The sequence below is a fragment of the Trichechus manatus genome, unplaced genomic scaffold (genome assembly GCF_000243295.1).
Source record: "Trichechus manatus latirostris isolate Lorelei unplaced genomic scaffold, TriManLat1.0 scaffold00036, whole genome shotgun sequence".
NCBI lineage: Eukaryota > Metazoa > Chordata > Mammalia > Sirenia > Trichechidae > Trichechus > Trichechus manatus.
Window position 1 is genome coordinate 6,761,902 of NW_004443972.1, and position 25,440 is coordinate 6,787,341.

At 38.0% G+C, this 25,440-nt stretch overlaps 1 protein-coding gene across 1 annotated transcript in view; it reads right to left on the bottom strand.

Annotated features, from left to right (window-relative positions):
• Positions 1-25,440, bottom strand: part of NEB (nebulin) — a 249,118-nt gene that overhangs the window by 164,402 nt on the left and 59,276 nt on the right. Inside the window, exons 31-48 of the mRNA XM_004375379.2 lie at positions 24,524-24,628; positions 24,330-24,437; positions 22,169-22,480; positions 21,857-22,063; positions 19,244-19,348; positions 18,252-18,359; positions 15,960-16,271; positions 14,583-14,789; positions 12,496-12,600; positions 11,076-11,183; positions 9,709-10,020; positions 8,851-9,057; positions 8,323-8,427; positions 8,088-8,195; positions 6,461-6,772; positions 4,976-5,182; positions 1,722-1,826; positions 359-466 (exon numbers count right to left, since the gene is read on the bottom strand). Of these exons, the coding sequence (XP_004375436.1) occupies positions 359-466; positions 1,722-1,826; positions 4,976-5,182; positions 6,461-6,772; positions 8,088-8,195; positions 8,323-8,427; positions 8,851-9,057; positions 9,709-10,020; positions 11,076-11,183; positions 12,496-12,600; positions 14,583-14,789; positions 15,960-16,271; positions 18,252-18,359; positions 19,244-19,348; positions 21,857-22,063; positions 22,169-22,480; positions 24,330-24,437; positions 24,524-24,628 (3,141 nt within the window). The remainder of the gene's footprint in view (positions 1-358; positions 467-1,721; positions 1,827-4,975; positions 5,183-6,460; positions 6,773-8,087; positions 8,196-8,322; positions 8,428-8,850; positions 9,058-9,708; positions 10,021-11,075; positions 11,184-12,495; positions 12,601-14,582; positions 14,790-15,959; positions 16,272-18,251; positions 18,360-19,243; positions 19,349-21,856; positions 22,064-22,168; positions 22,481-24,329; positions 24,438-24,523; positions 24,629-25,440) is intronic.

Sequence of the window (25,440 nt, forward strand, 5' to 3'; positions counted from 1 at the left end):
ATTCTAAGAGGCAGGAGGCAAGAATGACACCAGCCTTTCCCTAAGAAAACTTGGCAAAGGGCTTTGGATTTCTACAGGTCATAACCTAGGTGACAGAGTTCAAAGTAATTTTACCTAGATCTCACGAGTCAGGGAGCTGACATTTATGAGGGCCATAATGTGGTTAGTGTTCTGTTTTCTCGGAAATACCAGAGAAAACATAGGAAAAAAGCTAAGAGTATTCACGGGCAGTTTGAGGCTCTTATTAGCAGGTGTGCTTTTATCATACTTTATCCACTCATTGTTTCCAGAACTCAGCCTTTATTATTTTGGTTAAATAGAAACCCCCAGCCAGATGACTGCTTTCCTGCAGACTTACATCACTTGCAATATCTCTTGAAGCCCTGGCAGCTTTGATAGGAATTGCATCACTTCTGAGATCATAGCCTTTCTTTCTAGACTCTTCCAAAGAAAGTTTGTAGAGTTTCTGTGAAGAGAGGAAAGCGGAATAGTTTTCTTCTAAATAGGAAAGCCTGAACTGATTTTACAACAGTAGACTAGCACTGTGGCATCCTTTTTGTATTGGAGCAGAATGCTTCATTGGTGGCTCAATGGCTAAATGTTCTCACAAGTAACATAATTGTGTTTGAATAAAATCTATTATAAACTCAAACGTACTTTTAAGAAACCACCAGGAAAAAAAAAAAAAAAAAAGAAATTTACTGGTCTCTATTACGTGTGGAGCCCTGGCAGCAGAATGGTTAAATGTTTGGCTGCTAACCAAAAGGTCGGCAGTTCAAATCTACCAGGCGCTCCTTGGAAACCCTATAGGGCAGTTCCACTCTGTCCTACAGGGTTGCTATGAGTTGGAATCGACTTGACAGCAATGGGTATTAGGTTGTAAATATTTTTTTAAATATGAGAATTCAGTAGGTTCTTTTTTTTAAGACTCTCTTAACTGGCATGATGGGTAAGAATTTTTTCTGTTGATCACCCCAACTTCCCTCTATAGAGGGGAGGTCCTCATACATGGAGAACATTTTGCATTTTATCAAAAAAGTTGAAGGAAGACTAAGAAGCAGCCATATTTTTACATCAACAGAAAACCTCACTGTTTTACAAATGATACATTTATTTATATAATTATGTAGATTCTACAATCCAGAAAAAGTCAACAATCTCAAATCTCTGTAAAATTCAAACAAAGAAAAGAAAAAATAGGTAAGATTAGAGGATTTCCTAGCAACTGTAGTTAGGATAAGAAAGAAAATGAAATAAAACACCAATGCATTTTCCAACCAGTATAGCACATTCCTTGCTGTGGGGCTTGTAAAAATTCTTCAGGATGTTCATCTTTCCCGTCCATTAAAATTTCTCTACGACTCCTCTCTAGGACCATCTGAATAACTTTGTGGAGAGGTCTCTAAGGAAAAGGTCCTGATATTCTCATTTCCTTTCTTCTCTTGGCCCCCAGGCCCTTCTCCTCCTGCCGAGTCTCTTGATTTGATATAGAATACCTACCTGCCCCTAAAACAAAATCCAACCACCCTTTAAGTTCCTAACTGCTCGGGCCAAATCCCATTGGAAAACACTCCAACTCTCAGTAAGCAAGAGTAGAAAGAAAGATTTTCACTTGTGGATTTCCACTATTACTTTTAAACCATTCACTCTCATAATTGAAGTTAACAATTTTTTTTTAATGGGATGGAAAGAAAGATAATAACAGAGGAAATTATACTTACATCACTCATATTAATAGCATTTGCCTTTGCCAAAATAATCTGGGGGATATCAGGCATGATGTGAACTTTGGTCTTGTCAGCCTCCCACGCTTGTTTGTATAGGTGCTGGAAAGTAAAAAATATATAAAAGTGTGGCAGCTAGTAATTAAAATCTTGAAAGGAGTTTCCTTAGTATATATAAACCATTGCACATGTATATAATTACTTTATGTATTTTTATGTGTCTTTTTATTAGCTAGGTTGTTTATTGTCTTTTTTGAGTCATAAATGGAAGATGTGCTCTTTCAAACAATTCAGTGGAGAGGATGTAAGATGAAAAGCAAAAGTACCCTCATCCCCCATCTTGCAGTCTGGAGATAGCTTCTCCATCCCCAAATTTTCTAAGCATATTAAAACTCACACAGAGTCCTTCTTTAATGTAAATGAGGTCATTATAATACAGTGTTCTACATCTTGCTTTTTTACTCAGTAATATAAATTACACGTCATTGAGCTTTCTTAAAATAATCTACTTCATTCATTTAGAGAGCTGTATAGTATTCCAATAGGAGGTATAACCTAATTGATTTAGCCAGTCCTATACCGATGGACATTTTGTTGTTTCCAGTCTTTCTCTATTACAAGCAATGATGCCTTGATCTTCGTGGTGGACATGAGGATGGAAAGACTTGTTATCCAACTATTGGCAGATAACCTTCAGTTGTCAGCTCCTTCAGGGTTTGCTGACTTAGTCAAGAGCACACTTTCCCAGGGCGGTCACATCCAAATGATGATCTAAGTGGGGGGATAAATGCCTGGCCATTTCAGCTCAACGTCAGAACCCTCGGACAGGCTCTATACACTCAAGAACTCTCCATGGGACTGGGCCTGCATCACAGTTTGACTTCTCTCTCTGCCCAATCCTCCTTTCACAGGTACGATACCTAAAGAATACCCTGGACCCTGAATTTCATCTCAGCCATTGCCTTTCAGAGACCCTAAGCTGCAACAAATATTATTATGTATGTATGTTTTTGCACACATACATAAGGAGTTCTGTAGATTAATGGTTACCTGAATTTTTAATTTTAACACACAGCAACAAACTACTGATAAAAAGTTTTCATCAATATAAACTCCCTTGTCAATATTGGGATAATACAACGTTCTAATCTTTGCAAATCTGATAAGCAAGAAATGTTCTCTTTGTTTTAGCTAGGCTTAATTTTCAATAAATAACTTTGTGAGCCCTCTTCTAGACTAAGAGTCAGCAAATTCTTTTTCTCTAAAGGGTCAGATAGTAAATATTTTAGGCTTTGTGGACCATATGATTTTTGTCATAACTATTCAACTCTGCAGTTTTAGCACAAAAACAGCCATGGACAATAAGCAAACAAATAGTTGTGGCTATGTTACAATAAAACTTTATTTATAAAAACAGTTTTCTGACTCTTGATCTACACCAGCACTATCCAACAGAACTTTCTGAGATGATGGAAATATTCTGTGCTATCGAATACAGTAGCCCTTAGCCATATGCAGCTATTGAGCACTTGAAGTGTAGTTAATGAGAATGAGGAACTGAATTATTAATATATAATTTTAATTAACCTAAATTTAAATAGCACATGTGGCTAGTGGTGATAGTATCGAACATATCAATTCTAGTGGAAAGAGAACTAAACTAGGAATCAAAGCCCTGTTTCTAGTCCAGATACAGCCAATGACCTGCTGTGTGTCTTTCGGAAAGCCACTTTGCCTCTCTGGGCCAAAGTTCCCTCAACTCTGCAATGAGGGGATTTGACTTTATATCACCAAGCCATCTCCAACTGTTACATATTCTATTGCTATGATTCTCATTTTTGCATCATTATCCTGAAATTATAATCATTATAAAGGAAAGAATCAGAAGTACTTAATTTAGTATTTAAAAATAAATATATGCTGGTAATGGTTTAGCTTCTAAATCCGGTGTAGAGATTTGTGCCTTGTCTTTTAGGCAGATCTCTTTCAAGGAAGTTAGTCTTCTCAATAAATCTGTCTGTTTTCTTTCTTAGAAGGCTCCTGGGGATTTACTTAGAGACTTTACATAATATAGCTTTATCTTTCCAGAGTAACTAGAAACAACTAGTTTCTGCAACTGTTTAATGTCAAGGTTCAGATAATTTTTTTTTCCTTTTTGTTAACCAAAGGCATTTCTAATTGTTATCCACACGATACAACCAGTAATTGTATTGTTTTTGACTTAAAAACAGACATCCAAGGTTGATGTTCTTATTGGTCATGGTATTATCTCACAGTGAATATATGTAAAATTACAGTAAAGCTTTTCTAAAAACTGGAATAATTAATGATCCAGGGAACTACTTGTCTACAATTGTTCTCATGATTGCCCAGGGAAAGCTCTTGCTCAGAATGCACTACAGCCATGTATTCTGGGGAATTTTCCCTAATTCCATCAAAGCAGCTGGGAATCATGGGTGGGCTGCAACACTCAGCTGTTATCAGCCAAATATTCTGCTGATTCAGCTTCATGAGCTGCTACTCAACCTCATCTGAGACAAACAGACTCATTTTTAAAAGTATGTATTAAAAGAAAACCAAAACTCAATTCCGACTCATAGTGACCCTATCTATAGGACAGAGTAGAACTGCCCCCATAGGATTTCCAAAGCTGTAAATCTTTACAGAAGCAGACTGCCACATCTTTCTCCCACAGAGAGGCTAATGGGTTCAATTCATCAACCTTTCGGTTAGCAGCCAAGCGCTTAACCACTGTGCCACCAGGACTCCTTATTAAAAGAGAAGGGACCCTATTTATTTTGTTACCTCTATGAGATAGAAAGGTCCCTGAGTGGAGCATAAGGTTTGCACTCAACTACTAACCTAAAGCTTGGCGGTTCAAACCTACTCAGCTGCACCATAAAAGACAGACTGGTGATCTGCTTCCGTAAAGATCACAACCAAGAAAACCCTATAGACCAGTTCTACCCTGTAACACATGGGGTCACCATGAGTTGGAAACTTGATGGCAATGAGTTTGATCTTTTTTTGGTTTTATGAGATAGGATGGTTCATTAAATATTTGGGGGTTCATTAATTAGGAATAATTTCTGTCTTTTCTTTTTTCAACAAGGTAGAGTAAACCTCAATATATTTTAGTACATGTGCTGCTGAAGTGAAGCACTGGGCTGGCAAAATCTTTACATTAAATGTAAGATACGCCTGGATTCTCTCTGATGCATATGGGAACACTACATTGTTGAAAGACTTACTTCATCCATAATTTTTGCATTTTTCTGGGCCAAGACCATATTCATTGAGTCCATCAGTGTGGAATACTTCAAAGTGTCTGGGTGCTGGCGGTACTTCCTTTCACTAATAATCTCCATGGCTTTCTTGTTTTTCTCAGCGTCCAAGGAACCCAGAGGGAGCCATCCAACACCCTTCATGAAGTCAGCATAGTCAGCTTTGTACTGATTCTGCAAAGAAGGAAACAGACAATGATGAGAAAAAACCAAAGTTTCCAAGAACTGAGTATGTATTTAACATTCCATAACTTCCACTTCAGTTTTCAACCTATAGGATGTTGAACTTCAACCATTTTTAACTTCCAATTTTTATCTTTTTTACATTTCCTAGCATGAAAAATTTAAAATGAGCAGAAATATCTTCGTGATTTCTTTGCTTTCCTGGATGCCTTCTTAAAGAAAAAGTGCTGAGAAACACCAGATAGGTTAATCTGCCATGTAACTATTGTCTCCTTGACAAGGTAACCATGCTGGCCTAATTTTCTACAAATCTTCCCAAGTCCCTTGGTTAATGGACGACTTACAGAACCCCGTTTCTCCTCTCTTCTGCTGTGTTTGATCACTCACCACTGCCATATCTCCCTTGGACATGCCAGAAACCTTACTGGAACTTTGGGTAAATTTCATTTTTCTCCCTGCAGCTTTGGTATTTCCCTCTAAAACTGCATAATATTGCTTTCATTTGGATACTTATGTAACTCTCTGGCAATTAATAACTCAGCTTTTACATTCCCAAAGAGAAATATAGGCTTGGCATGGCCTACCTTTGGTTCCTAACTTAAAATTCACTTCCTCACAGGCCACAAAATGGTTTCTATAGCTGAATTATTGGCATTCTATCCTTTCTGTCTTCCTCATAATTATTCTAAAACGACCTCATCCATTACCTCTCAATATTTCACCAGTAAGTAAGATAGGCAATTACAAAGTTAGAAGTGCCACATAATAAAAATTGGCTAGGTTTGAGGGGCAGGAGATATCAGGTTACTTGATTTCCTGCTTTTTCCCTTTTACTCCTCTGTCAGGAGCCTTTTATGTTTCTCATCCTCCACACATTCTTTCTGAAGCCAAATTTCATTTGCTACATCTGAATTCAGACTTCAATGCTCACAGCAACAATAGTAGAAAATAAGACTTTAGTTTCTAGAATTAATGCCCTTTAGTTAAAAGTGGGCTCAAACATAGCAATGATTGTGAGGATGGCACAGGACCGGGCAGTATTTCGTTCTGTTGTATGTAGGGTCACTATGAGTCAGATCAACTCGAAGGCACCTAACAACAACAACTAGTTAAAAGAAATAAATTCAATCTGAAGTAGGAAACAAAACACCTTGTTGGGAAATTGCATATAAATCTCTCTCAGAAATTAAAGTTTTCATTAGTTATAGTCATTCATGATTCGCTTATTATGCACAGAGCAAAAGCTCTTTAAATGTGGCTTTCACGTACATCACTTTGGATCCGCATCATATTCTTGGCCAATTCAAAGTTCATGGCATCAGGAAGCATGTTGTAGGTGTGGATCACATTTCTGTAGTTGGTGTTGGTGGCCACTTCCTGAGACTTCTTGGCAGCCACCACACTTAACATGTCCACTGGGGTGTGGAAATGTGTCTTGGATTTTTCGTATCCCTTCTTGTATTCCCGGTCTGACTGCATCTTGGCCACCTGCATGAAGTGCACTAGTTTGGGGTCATCTTCTAGGCTCTGGAAGCCAATGTGTTTCCCTCTGGTTTGTTCATAGGCTTTCTTGTATTTGTACTGTGGACAGAAGAGAGAGCATGACAGTAAAAATGGTGAAGAAAAGAAAACAAAATATCGTTCACTAGACATCCTTAGCTCTTCTATAGGTGTGAAGTTTTCTTTTTTTTTAAATTATTGTACTTTAGATGAAGGTTTACAGAACAAATTAGCTTCTCATTAAGCAGTTAGTACACATACTGTTTTGTGACATTGGTTACCAACCCCATGACATGTCAATACTCTCCCTTTTACCAGCTTTCCTGTCTCCTCCTGCCTTCTAGTCCTTGCCCCGGGCTGCTGTGCCCCTTTAGTCTCGTTTTGTTTTATGGGCCTGTCTAATCTTCGGTTGAAAGGTGAACCTCAGGAGTGACTTCATTACTGAGCTGATAGGGTATCCGGGGGCCCTACTCTCAGGGTTTCTCCAGTCTCTGTCAGGCCAGTAAGTCTGGTCTTTTTTTTTTTTAGTGAGTTAGAATTTTGTTCTACATTTTTCTTCAGCTCTGTCCAGGACCCTTTATTGTGATCCCTGTCAGAGCAGTCAGTGGTGGTAGCCGGGCACCATCTAGTTGTGCTGGACTCAGTCTGGTGGAGGCCATGGTAGTTGTGGTCCATTAGTCCTTTGGACTAAACTTTCCCTGTGTCTTTGATTTTCTTCATTCTCCCTTGCTCCAGACGGGGTGAGACCAGTAAAGTAAGACCGCAGATGCTACTCACCAAAGTAGACTGCAGAACGAACATTATCTTTATAAACTATGTTACACCAATTGAGCTAGATATTCCCTGAGACCATGGTCCCCACAACCCTCAGCCCCGTAATATAGGTGTAGAATTTGAAAGCTACTTTAAAACTTGAAAGGAAGGAGCTCACAGGGGTAAGAAACAAAAGGTTTTTACTTCAAATTTCTTCCCAGACCAGAGTCCATGAAAAGAAAGAATGATTTAGAAAGCATCTCTCCCTACTCAGCCATTCAACAAGCAGAAAAGGCTGCAGGCATGATTTCGCAGTGTATTTTAAATTCAGGAAAGAACCTGGCCATGTGTCTCCTGGGTAAACTATGTATGTTACTTTCCTGTATTTGCTTAGAATTGCCTATAAATGGTTTTAATAATCTAAAAGCAACTTACCTTAACAAGACCCAGCCACTTTTTACATTAAATCATAAACAAATGCTTAGAAGGTGTGTCACTGGGCTAAGGTGGTGCGTGTCATGCTGCACGGGGTGGCGTTCCCACCAACACTGAACAGAGCTGACCCCAGCTCCTGAGTACACACCAGCTTGACTTATCTGCTCTTATTCGTTTGGCCTAAAGGAGGTCCAGTAAAATCACTTACATCACTGGCAATGTCTCTAGAGGCTCTTGCAGCCTTTATTGGGATAGCATCGGGCCTCAGGTCATATCCTTTCTTCTTTTCTTCTTCCCAGCCTGCTTTGTACAGTTTCTAAAAGATAAAATAGAAAAACAATAGCATCTGTTTATTTCGAAGTGGCATGTACAAGGCAGACGTTCCATAAGTATTAGTTCCCTTCAATCTTCTTCCCCATGTCTGTTGTTGTTCATCTACTTACATCACTCATGGTGATTTGGTTTACTCTGGAGAGTAAAATATCTGGAGTATCAGGCATGACATGAATGGTGGTCTTGTCTTTGTTCCATTTTTCAGTGTAGCGTCTCTGCAACAACAAGATCAGGCATATGATTTTGCAGCAGGACAAGTCTCTAATAATGCTACTAAGAAGAAGAGATTCCACATCCCCATGGTCAAAGAGGTTAAATCAGATATTAAAAATGTGCTGAAATAGCAAGAAGATGGGTTGGGAAAACGGAATATACAACAACAACAAAAAGATCATCAGGCAAGGAAGCCCTCTTCCAGTTAAGCAACTGTGTGGAGTATTGCAGTTCTCTTATATCCTGAGCATCAGTGTGAGAGAGAACTTTTTAGACTTGGTGAAATGTATACAATCCCCTACCACCATCACCACAATCACCACCAGAAAAATAAGAATGCAGAAGAGAACTCTAGAGGCACTGCCAGGCTCAATACCCTGAGCACCATGCGTTTCTGTGGCTGAAGCTAGCAGGTGCGTTCTTACCTTATCCATATTCAGTTTGTTACTCTTGTTGAGTACTTGTTCCATTGTGTCCATGGAGTAGGTAAACTTCAGCTTCTCCGGGTGCTGGCGATATTTCTTCTCACTCAGTATCTCTCCCGCTTTCTTTGCCTTCTCCACCTCCAGTGACTGTATGGGGATCCAGCCAATCCCTTTCATCCAGTTGGTGAAGTCAGATCTGTATAGGTTCTTTGCAACAAAAAAGGGAAATTCTCATTTCAGAAAGGGTCAGGCCTTTAGTTCCTTTGGCTAGATGATGTAGTCATTATCAAAAGGAAAAAAAAAGGGGGGGGGCACATAACCTGCTCTTTACTCCCTACTTTCATTTGGGAAAAATTAATTATAAAAGGAATTGCATGCATGGTGGTCTTGAACAGGAAATCCTAACCCAACAATTGCTTTAAAAAATAATTTTATTGGAGAAAAGAAATGAAAAGTTAACAGAAAGGAGTCATATCCACCCCAGCCTATGATACATAGAGTACATTCCATCTTCCTTATCTGTAGGGAAGACAATTTTGCACAGGAAGGGATGCTATACATCACCCATTTGAATCTCTTGATTTTTCAGAGAACGTATGCTATATCGATCCAACAGCCAACTTTTTTAAAAAAAACATAATAAAATAAAGCTACATATCACTTAAATGACTAAAATCTTAAAATTTCAAATCCTGGAAGGAATCACTAATGACAGTGAGTCCAAGTGGTTTTAGAATGGAGTCAGTGGAGTTTCCTAGTTTTTGTCCCTAGAGTAAGTGAAATTTCCTAGTTCTTGTTCCGCTGGCTGGAAATGGGTAACTAGCCCTATGCTGACACATCTGTGGACTGTTAACATACATCGCTCTGAATCTGCATCGCATTCTTGGAGTGCTCCACATTCATGGCATCCGGCAGCAGCGTGTAGCTGTGGAAGGGCTGTCTATAGTTGGTGTTGGTAGTGGCTTCCTGAGATTTCTTGGCAGTTGTCATACTGACCATATCCAAGGGTATGTGATACCTGGTCTTGGTGGCTTCGTAGCCCTTTTTGTACTCACGATCTGACTGTATTTTAGCCACAGTCATGTAGTGAACCAGCTTAGGGTCATCCTGAAGACTAAGAAATCCAATTTGTCTGCCTTTGGCTTTCTCATAAGCCTCCTTATATTTGCACTATATGAAAAAGAAGGGGAGACAGAAGTTTGATAAGGTGGAGCATAGAAAATACCAAGCTATATATTAAACTATAATAAACTATATTTATTAATTTATACTTATACACTTCTATATTAAATTTGTAATTATCTATATTAAGTATAAATAATATCCTTTTATATTAAATATTAAACTCTATTTATATAACAAATTAACTCAGAGTCAAATTCAATCTGAATCTAGGTAAAGTCTAAGTTTACAAGTTTTTAAAAATTTTTTTCAAGTGTTTTTAAATAAACAACTAGCAAAATATTTCTAATGGATGGTTTTGAAAGCTGCTTTGGGGATAATTAAGAATTGAATGATTTGTAGTTTATAGATTATTTATAAGTATATTCTTTGAATATACTCAAAAGTTTCTGAAGAGTTTATTAAGTATTTGATGTGTATTTTTTTTATTATTTTGTTTCTATTGCCTTATAAAGTATTTGCATAATCATAAGTAAATTTCAGCAAATTGTACAAATTAGTATATTGGACTCCAAATGAATGAGTTTTTACTCTACCAAGGTATTTATTGTATCAATTCATATGAAGAATATAATTTAAAAATTTTTAATTAACTAATTAATTAAAATTATGTAATTTAGTCTATAATTCTTCCTGGTTTTCATCAGATGTTTCTCTTTGCTGAAATTATAAAATTTAAAAAATTGTATTCTTTTAAAACATTGGATACTGTTTTGATTCAATGATATTTTAGTATACCAAGACTCTCTTGATGAAATCTAAATAAAAAGCAGTATTCAAGTTAATAACAATGATACTAATGAGAATTCCAAATATTTCACAGTTTAAAAAAGGAATTTTCTTCTTTGTAGTAACTATATTAATTCTTTTAAATTATTTTAAGCAAGGCAATATTTTAAAAAATAGTACTTAGGATATTAAGAAATATTTTTATATTATAATTTCCTTATTTGCCACCTAATTTAGCTCATATAGCCTAATATACATGTAAAGATTTTAAAAATATACAGAAAGAGAGTCTACTGCTTTCAGATTAGACTTACATCACTAGCAATATTCCGTGAACTTTTTGCGGCAACTATTGGAATAGCATCTGGTCTCAAATCATAGCCCTTAGCAATGGTTTTCTTCCAGTCTGCTTTATAATGAGCCTTCAAAACAGAAACGATTATTTCGTCATTTGGCGTAATTAAAAGACGAATAAAACAAGATGCCAAAATCTTTCTTATAAAACATATCACAATATATCCCTTTCAGAAAACTCATGGAATTGGGCTGTTAGTTCATCTTCTGTGTATCCTTTTAAAAACATCAGCAAACAGAACTATATACAGAGTATGATCTCAACCTCTTTAAAAATGTATATGTTTACATAACAAAGAGACAGAAAGGTAATGCTTTGAATTCAGGATAACAGATGATTTTTTTCTTTCATAATTTTTTATATGTTCCAAATTTTCAATAATAAGCATGCACTTTTTTGTATTGTTTGTAATGCAGCGTTTGAAACTTACAGAAAAATATGGAACCAACATATAAAATTCTGATGTGATACCATCCAGCTTTAATAAATTCTAATGTTTTGCTTTTATATATTACTTATAAAATCAGAAAAAAAATTTTTTAAATAAATGAAAGGCAAAAAAGTAAATACTAAAAAAGTTTACTTCGAGTCCAAAGAGAGCCTAAAACTTTGGAAGAATGAATAGGCCATTTGTAAAGAAATGAACAATATTTTTCAAGTCTGATCGTTTTTAAACTAAAATTTATCAAATTTAAAAAAAAAAGTGGATTTAAATATCATCAGCAATTAAGTATCTAGAATACTCAAGAGAAAGGCTAGTTACAGAAATATATTTCTGAAGATAATTGCACTAACTTCTTGTGGAAGTTCTAATAAATAACTGAAACAAAAATTTTAGAAAACAAAACTTATCCTTACTACAGACTATGCATTCCTGAGTTTTCCAATCTTATCTATCCCATTTTGTTCCATTAAAAAAAGAAAAAAATGCTGGTCACAAGCTACTGAATTGATTTCATAACCTACTAAGGGGCCACAACACATAGATTGGAAATGTCTGTGGCGCAAATGGTTAAGCGCTTGACTACTAGCTGAAAAGACTGGAGGTTTGAACCCACCCAGAGATGCCTCAGAAGACAGGCCTGGCAATCAGCTTCTGAAAGGTCACAGACTTGAAAACCCTATGGAGCACTTCTACTCTGCACACATGGGTCGCCATGAGTTGGAATCAATTTGACAGTAACTAATAACAACAACATTAAATAACATTTTACAGAGCCCTCTAGTCTCATGTTCTATAATAAGGATCCAATCTGGAGACTCAAAAGAAGCCACACTCACTTTGCTTCCCTTAAACTTCTCAGTCTGAGAGTTTCACAGGGCTGGAAAGGAGCAGCTGTCATAAGCAAAATTAGACTGGCACCAGGCCAAATACTCACCTCACTCATGTTGAGAGCATTGACCTTGGCTTGAATAAACTGAGGCAATTCGGGGTCCATAGTGTACTTGTGTTTCAGCTTCTCCCCCTCCACCTTGTAGTTCAACTAAAATGAAAGGAGGTGACATGCAAATGTCATTAGTGGACATAATGTGTTTCATTAAGCTCACACTCTTCAAAATGAAGGCTATCATTTGTGCTTTTCCATGTCCCAGGTAAATACCTAAACCATCACAGTGAGGGGGCTCTAGTAGACGTATTCGTGTATTTGTTCCACCAATATTTTTTGACAGTGCTGTGTGCTAGGCATGGTGATAGGTTCTGCATTTAACGTGGTGGAAAGGGCAAACCTGGTCCCTGCCCCCATGGAGCTTATAGTCCGGTAGGGGAGACAGACGATAAACTCAGGAACTATAAAATATAGCTAAAATTTGTGATGTGTTGCAGACGGAGTAATTGTAGAGGAGTAACAGGGTGGTCAGCAAAGGCTCTCTGGTGAGGTGACATTTACACACAAACTTGGAGAAAGGGCAGGAGAGCAGGGCAGACAAAGAACATTCCAGGGCTGGTGAAGGACCCTGAGTCTAGAAAGGGCTTGGAGGCCTCAGGGACGAAAGTCGCCTGGTCATGTGACTGTAGCATATGGAGGGAGACCAAGGGGATTAGACTGAAGGGGGAAGCAGGGCATAGAGTGGAGGGACTTATGAGCCAAGTTAACATGTTTAGATTTTAAGTTTAAGGAGAAGTTATTAAGGGGTTTTAGTATAAGAGTGACCTGATTTTATGTTCTAAGATGGTCTTTCTAGCTGCCGTATGACACTTCAGGAAGAGAGTCCAACTAACAGGTTATTACAGCTGTCCACACGGCAGTTGAAAGACAGAGGCGTGCTCAGACAGGATAGCGGAGTGATATTTAGGAGCCTGACTCAGCAGATGAGTGACTGCCTGGTTTCTGGCTTGAGTAACTAGGTAGATGACCATGGCATTTTTTGGGGACAGGAGGACTGACTGCAGTAAACGTACAGTTTTTTTTTAGCTAACTGGAAAAACACAGTAAGAAGGGACACCAAGGTCAGAACAAAGGAAATCCGACGAAGTGACACCAACAATTACCACTAAAATAGAATTAATCTTTAAATGTCTGTGATAATGTGGGGGCTGTTCTGAAAATGAAATCTACAGGTAATCCTCAAATCTGAGCCAAGCAAATCATTCCCCACTTTCCAAGACTTGGGGGCTAAAAACACAAAAAGTCTCCCCTTCCTTGCCTTTTACTTATCTCCTCTCTCTGGTGAAGGTGTTCTAACAGAACTGTGAAATTACCACAAGGAGTCCTGGTGGCGCAGCCGTTAAGCACTTGGCTGCTAAACGAAAGGACAGTAGTTCAAACCCACTGGCTGTTCCATGGAAGAAAGATGTGGCAGTCTGCTTCCATAAAGATTTACAGCCTGGGAAACCCTCTGGTTTCCTACAGGGTCATTATGAGCCAGAATCGACTCACTGGCAACGAGATGAAATAACTCAATGACGTGAAGCATTGAGCATAGTAATTAGCTCCTGAATAAAAGAACAAGAGTTCCAGACAGACCTGGGCTCAGAAATGAAACCCCAGATGACTCTGAAAGCAAACTGTTTATCTCCTCCCATGAAACCTCTCTCTGAGAGCCTCTCAGAACATGGAACTATTATGCAAGGGGATTAGGACAGTATACCTTCTGCCCATGCAGCTAGCCAGAATTATTGCAGCTCAGAGTAATACATGGCTTATTTGGCAATTGAGACAGACTCACAAACAACAATAGTAATGCTATCATTTTGTATGGATAATGGGTAGGGGTTTTTTTTATGACTAACACAGACTCTCTACATTTGGAATATAAAGCAGATTTCAAATCCCCCTCCCATTTCCCCATTTTTCCTAAGCAAGATCCAAGTTGCTTAAAAAGTAAAACCTTTCTATTATACCTCTGAAAGCAGTTTATTTGCTAATGTAGATGCACCTTCACATACTGAATTAAGAAAGACGGTGGAGTGGCTCGTTTGCAGGGGTTATTTATGGTCAAGCACTTTTGAAGGGAAAATGCTTACATCACTCAGCTGCTTTGTGTTCTTCTGAGCCAAAACCATACCCATCGAGTCAGGCACACTTGTGAACTTGATGGTGTCTGGGTGCTGTCGATACTTCTTCTCATTTAATGCTTCGCCTGCTTTCTTGGCTTTCTCGACCTCCAGAGAACCAATAGGAAGCCATCCAATGCCCTTGAAGAAGCTGTTATATTCGTCTTTATATACATTCTGTAAAAGAGTAATCTTATATGAGGAGACATCTTAGAGAATATTCAAGAGGTGTTTCTGAAATCTGCAATTCTATCCCCAAGAAACGAATAACAACTCTTTTCAGCAAGCTTATGTCTGTAATGGAGCGCTTGTCTATGTCTGTCACAGAGCTTATTACCTGGAATTTGGTAATAAGATAAAGCGACTCTGCTGTTAGAGTGCATTATACAACACCGAAAGGAATCTAGGGCATGTATTTCCACGAGTGCTGCTAAAAAAGTTGTGTCTCTTTGAACAACAAATCGAGTTTTCTTTTCTATTTCACTGAAGACTCTAAAACTTTGAGTTTCATCCAAAGCTTCTCTGTAAGCCCCCACTGTCCACCTAGACTATTCCTGATCTCAGCTGGGGAGAGATATTTTCACTGAGCAACAATAAATGAACACCATTTCTTCCCTTTACAGAGGATGATTCTTCCAGAAATCTGGCTCCTGCAGAAGGAAAAGCCCTGAATGTTAAACACCCTCCTTGTGCAGCTCTCCATGAATCACCCTGCAATTACAAAGCCTTGATAGTTCATTTTAGATGACTCATTCCATAGATTTACATGGAGGAGAGTGTGACCTTGCATTAAAAAAAGAAAATAACTTTCTTGAATTCAGGAAGAATAAAGAATTCTCCTATTTTGTATTATACATCTATTACCACTGAAGCCAGAGCCCTGGTGGTACACTGGTTAAGCGTTGAGCTGCTAACCAAAAGGCTGGCAGTTTGAATCCACCAGCCGCTCCTTGGAAACCCTATGGGGCAATTCGACTCTGTCTTATAGGGTTGCTATGAGTCGGAACTGACTCAAAGGCAATGAGTTTGGTTAGTTTTCCATTGAAGCTGGCCCATCAAAAGCACCCGCTCCCTCCTGTTGAGAATCAAGGTGGCTTGTGTAGTTAGAGGAATACGGTTTTATTTTTGATCCATAAAGACAATGTCATAATCATTATGACATAAGCACAGAAAGTCAGCAAAAATACAGCTTGTTTATCATGCTTTTGTTAAATCTTTCTATAATGGCTGTTTATTTTAAAGTGTATTTAAAAAATCTTACTGTATTCTGTAGTCTAATAAAATAGGGAGAAACGATCATCCCTTAAGTACACACATCCCTCAGTCTGTTATGCTACACATACTTACATCACTCTGAATTTGATTCACATTCTTGCTATGCTCGAGACTCAGGGCATCAGGTAGGTATGTGTAGCGATGTAACGGCTGTTTGTAGTTGACATTGGTGGCAACATCCTGGGCCATCTTTGCAGCTGTAATGCTGACCATGTCCCCAGGGGTATGATAGCTAGTTTTGGTGTTCTCGTAGTTCTTCTTGTATTCACGATCAGACTGCATCTTTGCCACATTCATATAATGGACTAGTTTGGGATCGTCTTGGAGACTTCTGAAACCCACATGCTTTCCCCTTGACTTTTCATAAGCTTCCTTGTATTTATACTACAGAGACAGAATTTGGTTAGCAAAGCTCTAGGCATTTATAACAGTTGGCGCAGCAATTATATTCAGATACAAAGGCACCCAGAACATTGTGACTTTCTGGAAGACTGTATGCAAAATACAAACCACACACCCTCCAGAGTGTTTAGAGTGAAAGCATTTATTTCAAACACTGCTGGGATTTCAAGGAGGTGTCATGATAAATTCTGAACAAGTTTCTTTTCTTTGCTATGAATCCTACAGATGATTTGCATAAAGAGCTTTTTAAAAACCAACTGAATGTTCACTTTTAATATGAACATGACATGTTAAAAATATAAAACCAATATCTCTTGGTTTCTCAGAATGTGAATTACTAACCCAATGTTATTTCACATCACTGAGTATTAGAAATTATTGAGGAATTCTTCTATTTTCTATTCCCTTTGGCCTAGTGATATATGCACAAAAGATGCAGAAGAGAACGCTAGAGAAGTCTATACGCAAGAAGTTTATGCTAAGATCCTGCTAGGGTGAGGGGTAGAAAACCAAGGCTTCAAACCAGTTCATTCTGGTTCAAACTCTTGCTGAGAATTTGCATTCCCATCCCAGATATATTGAATCAGAATCTACATTTTAACAAGATCTTTACACCTGGGGATCTTGTTAAAATGTGGATTCTGATTCAGCATATCTGGGATCGGAATGCAAATTCTCAGCAGGGATTCTAACTGAACCGAACCGATTCGAAGCCCTGCAGAAAGCATTACTGTGTTTGCTGTCTCAGGGTGACCTAATATAAGGTTTAAACAAAAACCCTTTTCTTCCCAGGTGGCACCAATTTAAAGGTAGTGGGGCCTTCAGCCACCCCATTTCTCAGCAGCTACTTTTCAAACGCGCTGCTGAAGCAGCTGCTAATGAATTCAGGAGCTACGCTAAGGGCAGGAACTGCTGTGGGCTTCTCCCATCAGTACAAACTTGATGGCAAAAGCTCTGCTGCCAAGGTCGCTCACTGCTGGGCTCAGCAAGAGAAATGCAGTTAGAGTTATACTGTAACAGGTCAAAACCCCAATTTTTACACAAGAGAATACAAATCCACGTCAGCCCTGCAGATACTCTGTGCCTGCCATATAAACCCTAATTTACAAATAAGAGTTGAGCAGGTGAAAGGGATTATCAAGTAATTTCTAGGCAGGCTAGAAGAATAATGGTGCAAGTGCTAAAAAACCGATAAACTCATACTTTAGACTTTCACTTTCTTCTTAATACTAGAAACGTATCTCGTAGCGATGTGCATTGTATGCAAACCTTTGAGGAAGACATTTTCAGTACATGCCTACAAGGAAAGCAGGAGAGTTCTTACACCCTATCTCCAGTGTGGTCTGTACAGATGGTTGGTTTCTTTCTTCCAGATTTTTCTCAAGCCAAGTTTGTAGCCCGTGGAATGGTGTGTGAAAGTCAAGTGCATGCTTTTTGAAAATTTTGTTTTTCAAAGATGAGATTAAGTATAAACGTGTATTTTTTCTATTACAGATGAAATGGGCATCAATTTGCAAGAATCAGAAAATTATATCCTAGAAAAGCGGGCTTTTTCCCATCTGGCTTATAAAAATCTCTACATTTTAAAAGAAACTTTTTTAAATTTTCTTAATGCAGTTATAATGCAGGCAGTCATCTGAATTTAACGTGTTCCTGTCAGTCGGGTGTTCCCACTGAAAATGAATGTGGGCTGTCAGGGAAATGTGTCAGGGAAGGTAATTTGGGCGATGAATCAGGGAGAAAGCCGCTGTCAGATTTATGACAGCTCTACCAAGTAGGGTCAACTGGAAAGAGCATAAAAGCATTGAAAAAGTGACAAGTTTTCAAAACAATATTTTCTGGAGAATCAGAATGTCATTAATTCAACATATTGTTTTCAATGAGGTATCATTTAAACAAACACACATTTGATAGCTTTTAGAAAAGGCAATCACTCAGATTTCACCAAAAATTTTTACTCACATCACTGGCAATGTTTCTTGACGCCTTGGCCGCAGTGATGGGAATAGCGTCACCCAGCACATTGTTGCCCTTGGCTATTAAATCATGCCAGTCCCGTTTATAACATACCTGTGATGGAAAAGCAAAAAGGATGTCAACATGCTGTGTATTAATCAGCTAAAGGAATTCCTCAGCTGCTGGGATTGTTTTGTTCTTTTCCAGATATAACCTACAGGAACCCCCTAGAGCACATAATGTTTTAGGAAGTCATATTAATAAAGCATAAGATCATTGGACTCTGCACTAATTATTCACTCAAATCTGGTTTAGGTACATATTGAAAAACCAGTAACCAGTTGCTGTCCAGTTGATTCCAACTCATGGTGAGCCCATGTGTGTCAGAGTAAACTGTGCTCCACACAGTTTCAATGGCTGATTTTGGGGAAGTAGATTGCCAGACCTTTCTTATGAGGTGCCTCTGGGTAGGCTCAAATCTCCAAACTTTTAGTTAGCAGCCAAGCATGCTGACCTTTTGCAACATACAGGGACTCCACATATTGAATAGAGATATTGAAAAACGAGAGTGGATCCAGTAATGAAGGGTTGGGAAACCATCACATATAAGGACTAATGGAGAAAATGAAGTTGCTCTGTCTTATGGAGACCTAGTGGTCAGCTTTAAAAATTTTAAGGCTGCCGTAAGAAAAAGGAATTTTTTTTATTTTTATTTTTATGGATGGTAACCTCTTCCATGGGCAAAACTAGAAAAACTGAGTAGAACTGTTAGGGGAATAGATTTCATGTGCTATGTAAAGAAAAATGTTATATCCATTAGAGCTGTCCTACACTTGAAAAGGCCGACTCAAGAGGAAAAGAACCAGCATCATGGGATATGCTTCAACAGAGCTATGTGGGAAATTTACTAAATAGTTGTCAAGGTCCCATCCTACTCTAAGATTCTATTATTTTATTTTCAGATTTCGATTTCACACCCTTTCAAAGACCCCACTTACATCACTGATATTGTAAGCATTGCACTTGGCCTGGAGAAACTGAGGAAGATCAGGACTCATTGTGCATTTATGCTTCACATCTTCACCTTTAGCTTTGTATAAGATCTGAAATGCACAACCACAAAAACAAAATGTATTACAGGTAGTGCAAAAAAAAAAAAATCCGTTAATTGAATACTTAAAGACAAACTTATAGGAGTTATTCCTCAGCACAAACCTCTACTATTTCTATTGTTAAAAATCATCAAAGACATTTGCCAATTTTTTAAAAACCTAGGCATCTTGTTTTCTCTAGAAACACTCAAGCTTTGTGTATTACAATAGCGAGACAAAAAAAAATCCATAAAAAAACAGAAATATCTGACTGCCAGAGATGAATGGAAAGTAAATTCAAATGTGAAGCTCAAACATGAATAACAGAATTCATCAAACCAGATAAATTCATTCTTTGCCAGTGGAGTTAATAGCTCTTAAAGGTTTTTTTCCCCAAGAGTAAAAAAGGTAGTTAGAATGAGTCTTTCACTTCTGCTAAAAACTTTCCAATTACAATTATATCAGTATAATCATATAATGACTTTCTCATAATATGAAAGCCCTTATGCATGATATCCAGCACACTCAAAAGGTTTATCATTATGATAAATATATAAATAAATTATATTTAACCGACTTTGCCATTTTAAAGAATTATATACACTTTTCACTGAAAGACATCAAAATATATAATGCAGCAATCTTATTGTACCTCTTCTTGGTAATGAAAAATAAATGAATTGCTTAATATTTAAAACTAAAACAGAATGGGAATCACAAGTAGATTTCTCATCTCTTATTTAGCATATAAACCCCCTTTTCCCAGGCATGACTATGTGAAATATCATATGTAGACTGGTGTGTATGTATCACAAGTAAAGTCTGAAATGGCTGATATCCCAATTAACCCCCCAATATTAAACAATTGCTTCTAAGAACCTAAGTTGTTGTTGTTAGGTGCCCACAAGTCAGTTGGTTCTGACTCATAGAGACCCTATAGCTTTAATTCCTCGCTGCCTTTAAGACCCATAGCTAAGTAGTCAGCAAATCCCACCAATTGTATCTTCTAAACATCTTCTTCCCCATTGCAGCTTCCTCAGTTTAAGTTCAAATAAGGCTTCCCCTGGACTTTGTAACAGATTTCTAATCAATCTCTTTGCCTCCAGCCTCTCCTCTCTCCAATACAATCTCTGCACTTTTTGCCAGCGTTATCTTTGAAATGACAGATTTGATCATGTGACTCCATGGATTAAAAACCTTCAACACTTCTTGTTACCTATGCTGCGATGTCCAGGCTCCATAAATTAGCCTATAAGAACCTCAATGATCTGGTTACAATTCTGAACCTTTGACTCACCTCCCATTTATTCCTTGACATTTATTACATAGTTCCTTTTGGCAGGAATGTGCCCTTCCCTTAATTTCCGTCGTACTTTGCCCATGCCTCTCCTGCAGTATTCATCTCTTGCCATGGCAATGCTCTGTTTATATGTGATCCCTCCCACTAGTCCTTGTCTATTTCAACTTTATACCATCAGCGCATAATACAGTGCCTGGCACATGGTAGGTGTTCAAAACATTCATTAAGTGAATTTATGAATGAATACTTTTGATGTCCCTTTAACTCTGCTATACACCAAATTTTCCTTTAGATCTGTCTTTAGCCAGAGGATACACATTGCTCATTGACAGGCAGCTAAACAGTATATAACCTCCACCAAGACATAAATAAAAAAAGGCTCTGTAATACAGTAATCCTCCTCCTCCCACCCCATCAGTGGTTTTGCTTTCCATGGTTTCAGTTAACTGCATCCGAAAATGTTAAATGAGTACATAGCCTAATGAAATCACATGCTGTCCTTCTCCAGCATTCATATAACTTTATTACAGTATATTGTTATAATTGTTCTATTTTATTATGAGTTATTGTTGTTAATCTCTTACTGTGCCTAATTTATACATTCAACTTCGTCATAGATCTGTATGTATAGGATAAAACATAGTATATATAGGGTTTGGTACTATCCGAGGTTTCAGGAATCCCTGGGGGTCTTGGAACATATTCCCCGCGGATAACAGGGGATTACTCTAATCATGCATGATGAATTCTGAGGAGCAAAGACTTGTATGTATAATAAACAGAATCATTATATCCTTGTATTAATGTTTTATATATGAAAAGCAGATATGAGCAACTTAATATAGAGTTGAATAGGATGAATTCGCCACAATAAAGTGGCTGGGATCTAAACTTAAAGTCTGTGTGGATGTATGGTGTATGGATGTGTGCAGTGCCAAAGTAGAGTTTTTTGCAACATGTCAAATTTATCCAAAAGCACAGTAGTTCAAGAGCAGTTAAAAAGGAGTTTTAAAAACGTAGTTAAAAAGCAAAACAGAAGAAAAAGAGAATGTTAGTGCCAAAACTAAAAGTAACAATAATTTTATTTGTAAATTAAACAAATAAAATAATTTTAAAATAAAAAGTTATTGGCTCAGAAGAATAAGAATTTTGAGATGACGTTTATTTTTAAAAAACACCTCCCTTCACATCCTCTGCCCCCTTTCTTTTGCAGTACTCACATCGCTAAGCTGCTTCGTGTTCTGTTTGGCCTGAACCATAACTGGAGAGTCAACAATGCTGGTAAATTTGAGGGTGTCCGGATGCTGCCTGTACTTCTTTTCATTCAGGGCATCTCCCGCCTTTCTAACTTTTTCTACGTCAAGACTGCCAATAGGGATCCAGCCAATGCCTTTCATCCAGGAGTTATAGTCTTCCTTGTAGGCATTCTACAGCAAAGAAAGGAAAGAGGAGTGAGTGTTCAGGCAGTGGTTCCTCTCCTGGTAAGCTCTGAAATTGGAGGGGGATTCTCCTGCCAAGTCAACGTCACTTACATCACTCTGTATGTACATCATGTTTTTAGACAACTCCAGGCCCATGGCATCAGGCAGGTAGGTGTAATGATGGAGAAGATGCTTATAGTTGACATTGCTGACAACATCCTGAGCTTTCTTAGCTGCCACAACGTTGAACATGTCATGAGGCGTGCTGTGCTTGGTCTTTGTCTTCTCATAGTCTTTTTTGTACTCCCGGTCTGATTGTAGCTTGGCCACTTTCACATAGTGAACCAGTTTTGGATCATCTTGTAGACTTTGGAAACCAATCATTTTCCCTTTGGCTTTTTCATAATCTTTCTTGTATTGAACCTGTTACAAACCAAGATGGGCATATTTTAAAATGTAGTTATGAAGATTTTACTAAATAATAAGGGCATGATTTGCAGGAATTGAGTTTCCCCCAAATCACTCTACTTAAATAACAAAACAATTGGATATTTAACTGCATATATTTTGAAATACAGCCAGGTTTTTTGAAAAAAAAGTTATTTAGAACCCATTTGATTGGCTGTAGCTGCTTCTGCCACCCCATCTGAGAGAGGCCGTGGTAGCGGTGTTACCATAATTAATATAGTGACAATATAAATCTCTATATTGTTCCTTTTCAATTAGACACTTATAGAGAAAGATGAAAAGATAGATATTTCAAAATCCCTACCAATTATATTGTACTGCTAAAGAAGTAGACCCCCAAGTAGCTGGCTACTTGATTAGAAGAGAATTTTATTTAGTCTTTGAATATTCATGAGCGCTGGTGGCAGAGTGGTTTAGAGTTTACCTGCTAACCAAAAGGTCTGCAGTTCTACTCTGTCCTATAGAGTTGCTGTGAGTTAGAATTGATTTAATGACAATAGGTTTTGTTCTGTTTTTTGGATAGTCAATGGAAGACTCAGAGCCAGTAGTGGGTAAAATGTGCTGAATAACAAAGTGAGGAGAATTGAGCTTCCTTGCGGGGAGATCTAGAGAGGATCTAGAAAACTGAGAAACAGAGATGCGAGGGAAGGGGTGTGTGTGTGAGAGAGAAAGAGATGGAGAGAGACAGAAAGAGAGGTATGCAACCTGTTAGAAGATAGCACCTACAGAGAAAGGGGGAGGCAGAGAGAAATTCTGGGTGGCAGGACTTTAAGGACAAGAATCTTACTATTAGATCTGAACATACTCACATTGGTGTAATGTAAACCTCTTCCTCATTTCAAACAACCAGTAAAATTATGTTTGGGACTTGGGGAGAAATAAAAAAGAAAGAGCTATGTTCTATCTCTGGGTCACGCAGAGCAGAAAGAGAAGTAGATCCAGAGGAGAGAGGACAGGTGAGCTAAAGAAGCCAGTTTGTACAAACCAGGAGCCAGAGTGGATCAGAAGAATGAAAATCTCAGAGTATTTGCAGAAATCATGAGGGAAGTTGTCCTACAGGACAAGAGGTGGGGGCCTGAACCAATTTTATTTAAATCTCAAAGAGCATAGTGTCTTCAGTTCACATCTGGGCTGAAGCAAGACAGGATAAGAAATAAAATTCATAACTTTAATAGAATCTAATGACTGATTATTAAAAAAACAAAACCAAACCCACTGCTATCGAGTCGATCCCGACTCATAGCAACCCTATAGGACAGAGTAGAACTGCCCCATAGAGTTTCCAGGGAGCACCTGGTAGATTCAAACTGCCAACTTTTTGGTTAGCAGCCATAGCTCTTAACTACTACACCACCAGGGTTTCCAGACTATTAGGGTCTATAAAACCCGAGTCTTTAGAAGCAATGAAGTAAAAAGAGAAAATTAAGAGAAAGAGGGAAATGATATAAATTAAGAAAGTTTTGATTTAAAAAAATTTACCATCAGGAGGCTATTATGACCTAAATAGTAAGTAATTTTCTTTATTTCCACAAGAGACATAGCATGAATTTGTGCAGAAATTGAGATGAGAATTTTAACTTAGGGTACTTGATTAGAACTTATCAGTAAGAGGTTTTGCAAAGTCTTTGTCCCAGGAAAATTTAAATCAAGTGTAGGGCACTTTCTTTCCTGAATAATTTTCAGCCAGATTTGCTTCTGCGGACATGGACAACAGACATGGTGACTTTCTGGTAATCAGCTAGGTCACAATTCCATGCCATTCACGTTTTCTAGTTACTCAAGTGGGACCACCAGCTGGACTTACATCACTCGCCGCCTGCCTGGCAGCCTTGGCAACTTTGATTGGAATTGCATCAGTCCTCAGGTCATATCCCTTCTTGCTCAAGTCTTTCAAGTCCATTTTGTACATATTCTGAAAGAAAAATACCATTTGAATACAATTTAGAGGCCACCTTAGAAAAGGCTTAGCACACACAGCAGCAGTGTTCACACACACACCTCACTGATATTGTAGGCATTGACTTTAGCCTGAATGAACTGGGGCAAGTCAGCTGGCAAGTTGTATTTGTGAAGAATTTCCTCTCCTTTGGCTTTGTAAACAATCTAGAAGAGAAAATAAATAAACACACACACACTTACAAATAAGCAAACAAATAAACAAAGCAAAGAAAAGCACTAATGGTGCAGGGAAATTTTCAGAGTAGATCATCCTGTATAGAAGTGTTCTTTATGAAAGACACTGTCTGTGACATCCCCATATTCAATTGTAAATATCTGTAGTCATTCAAGGGCTCATATGCAATTCCACAGGGTCCTGTTGTGGTTCTGGCTGTGTCTTGGCAAAGATCCCTTGGTATGCACTGGGAACCTCTGGACTTAAGTAGGGGCACCTTGTGGAAGTGAGCCCAGAAAAGGAGACCTGATGAAATGTTAACCTACAGATACTTTCCTGAGGAAAATAGGAAAGGAGGCTAGGTGGAATATACCAACCACCTATACCTGTGGACTATTAAAAGGACTTTAAAGGGAGTTTTGACTATATGTAATTTTTGTCTTAGCTCTCACTTAAAATAACTCTTCTGTATGATGTAGTGCTAATATTCATTCTTTCTGGCTTGTCCTAGAAATAGACTTGTAGTTTTTCTTGTTATTCAAAGAAGCTCCTCTTACCTTTTCCTTGGAAAACAATGTCAAATATCAGAAAGGACAGTCAATACTATATAATATTGTGCGCTTGCACATAATGCTGTAAAGAAATGAATTGGGTGTGCCATATTAATGAAAATCTGGGGCAGTCATACAGTCGCTTAGGTAATTGGGGCTATTTAGATTGCATAATGAACCTAGGTGGTCAGTACCCTTGAAATACATATATTTGTATCAGTTAACATTTGCTTAGTTAACATTTATTAACA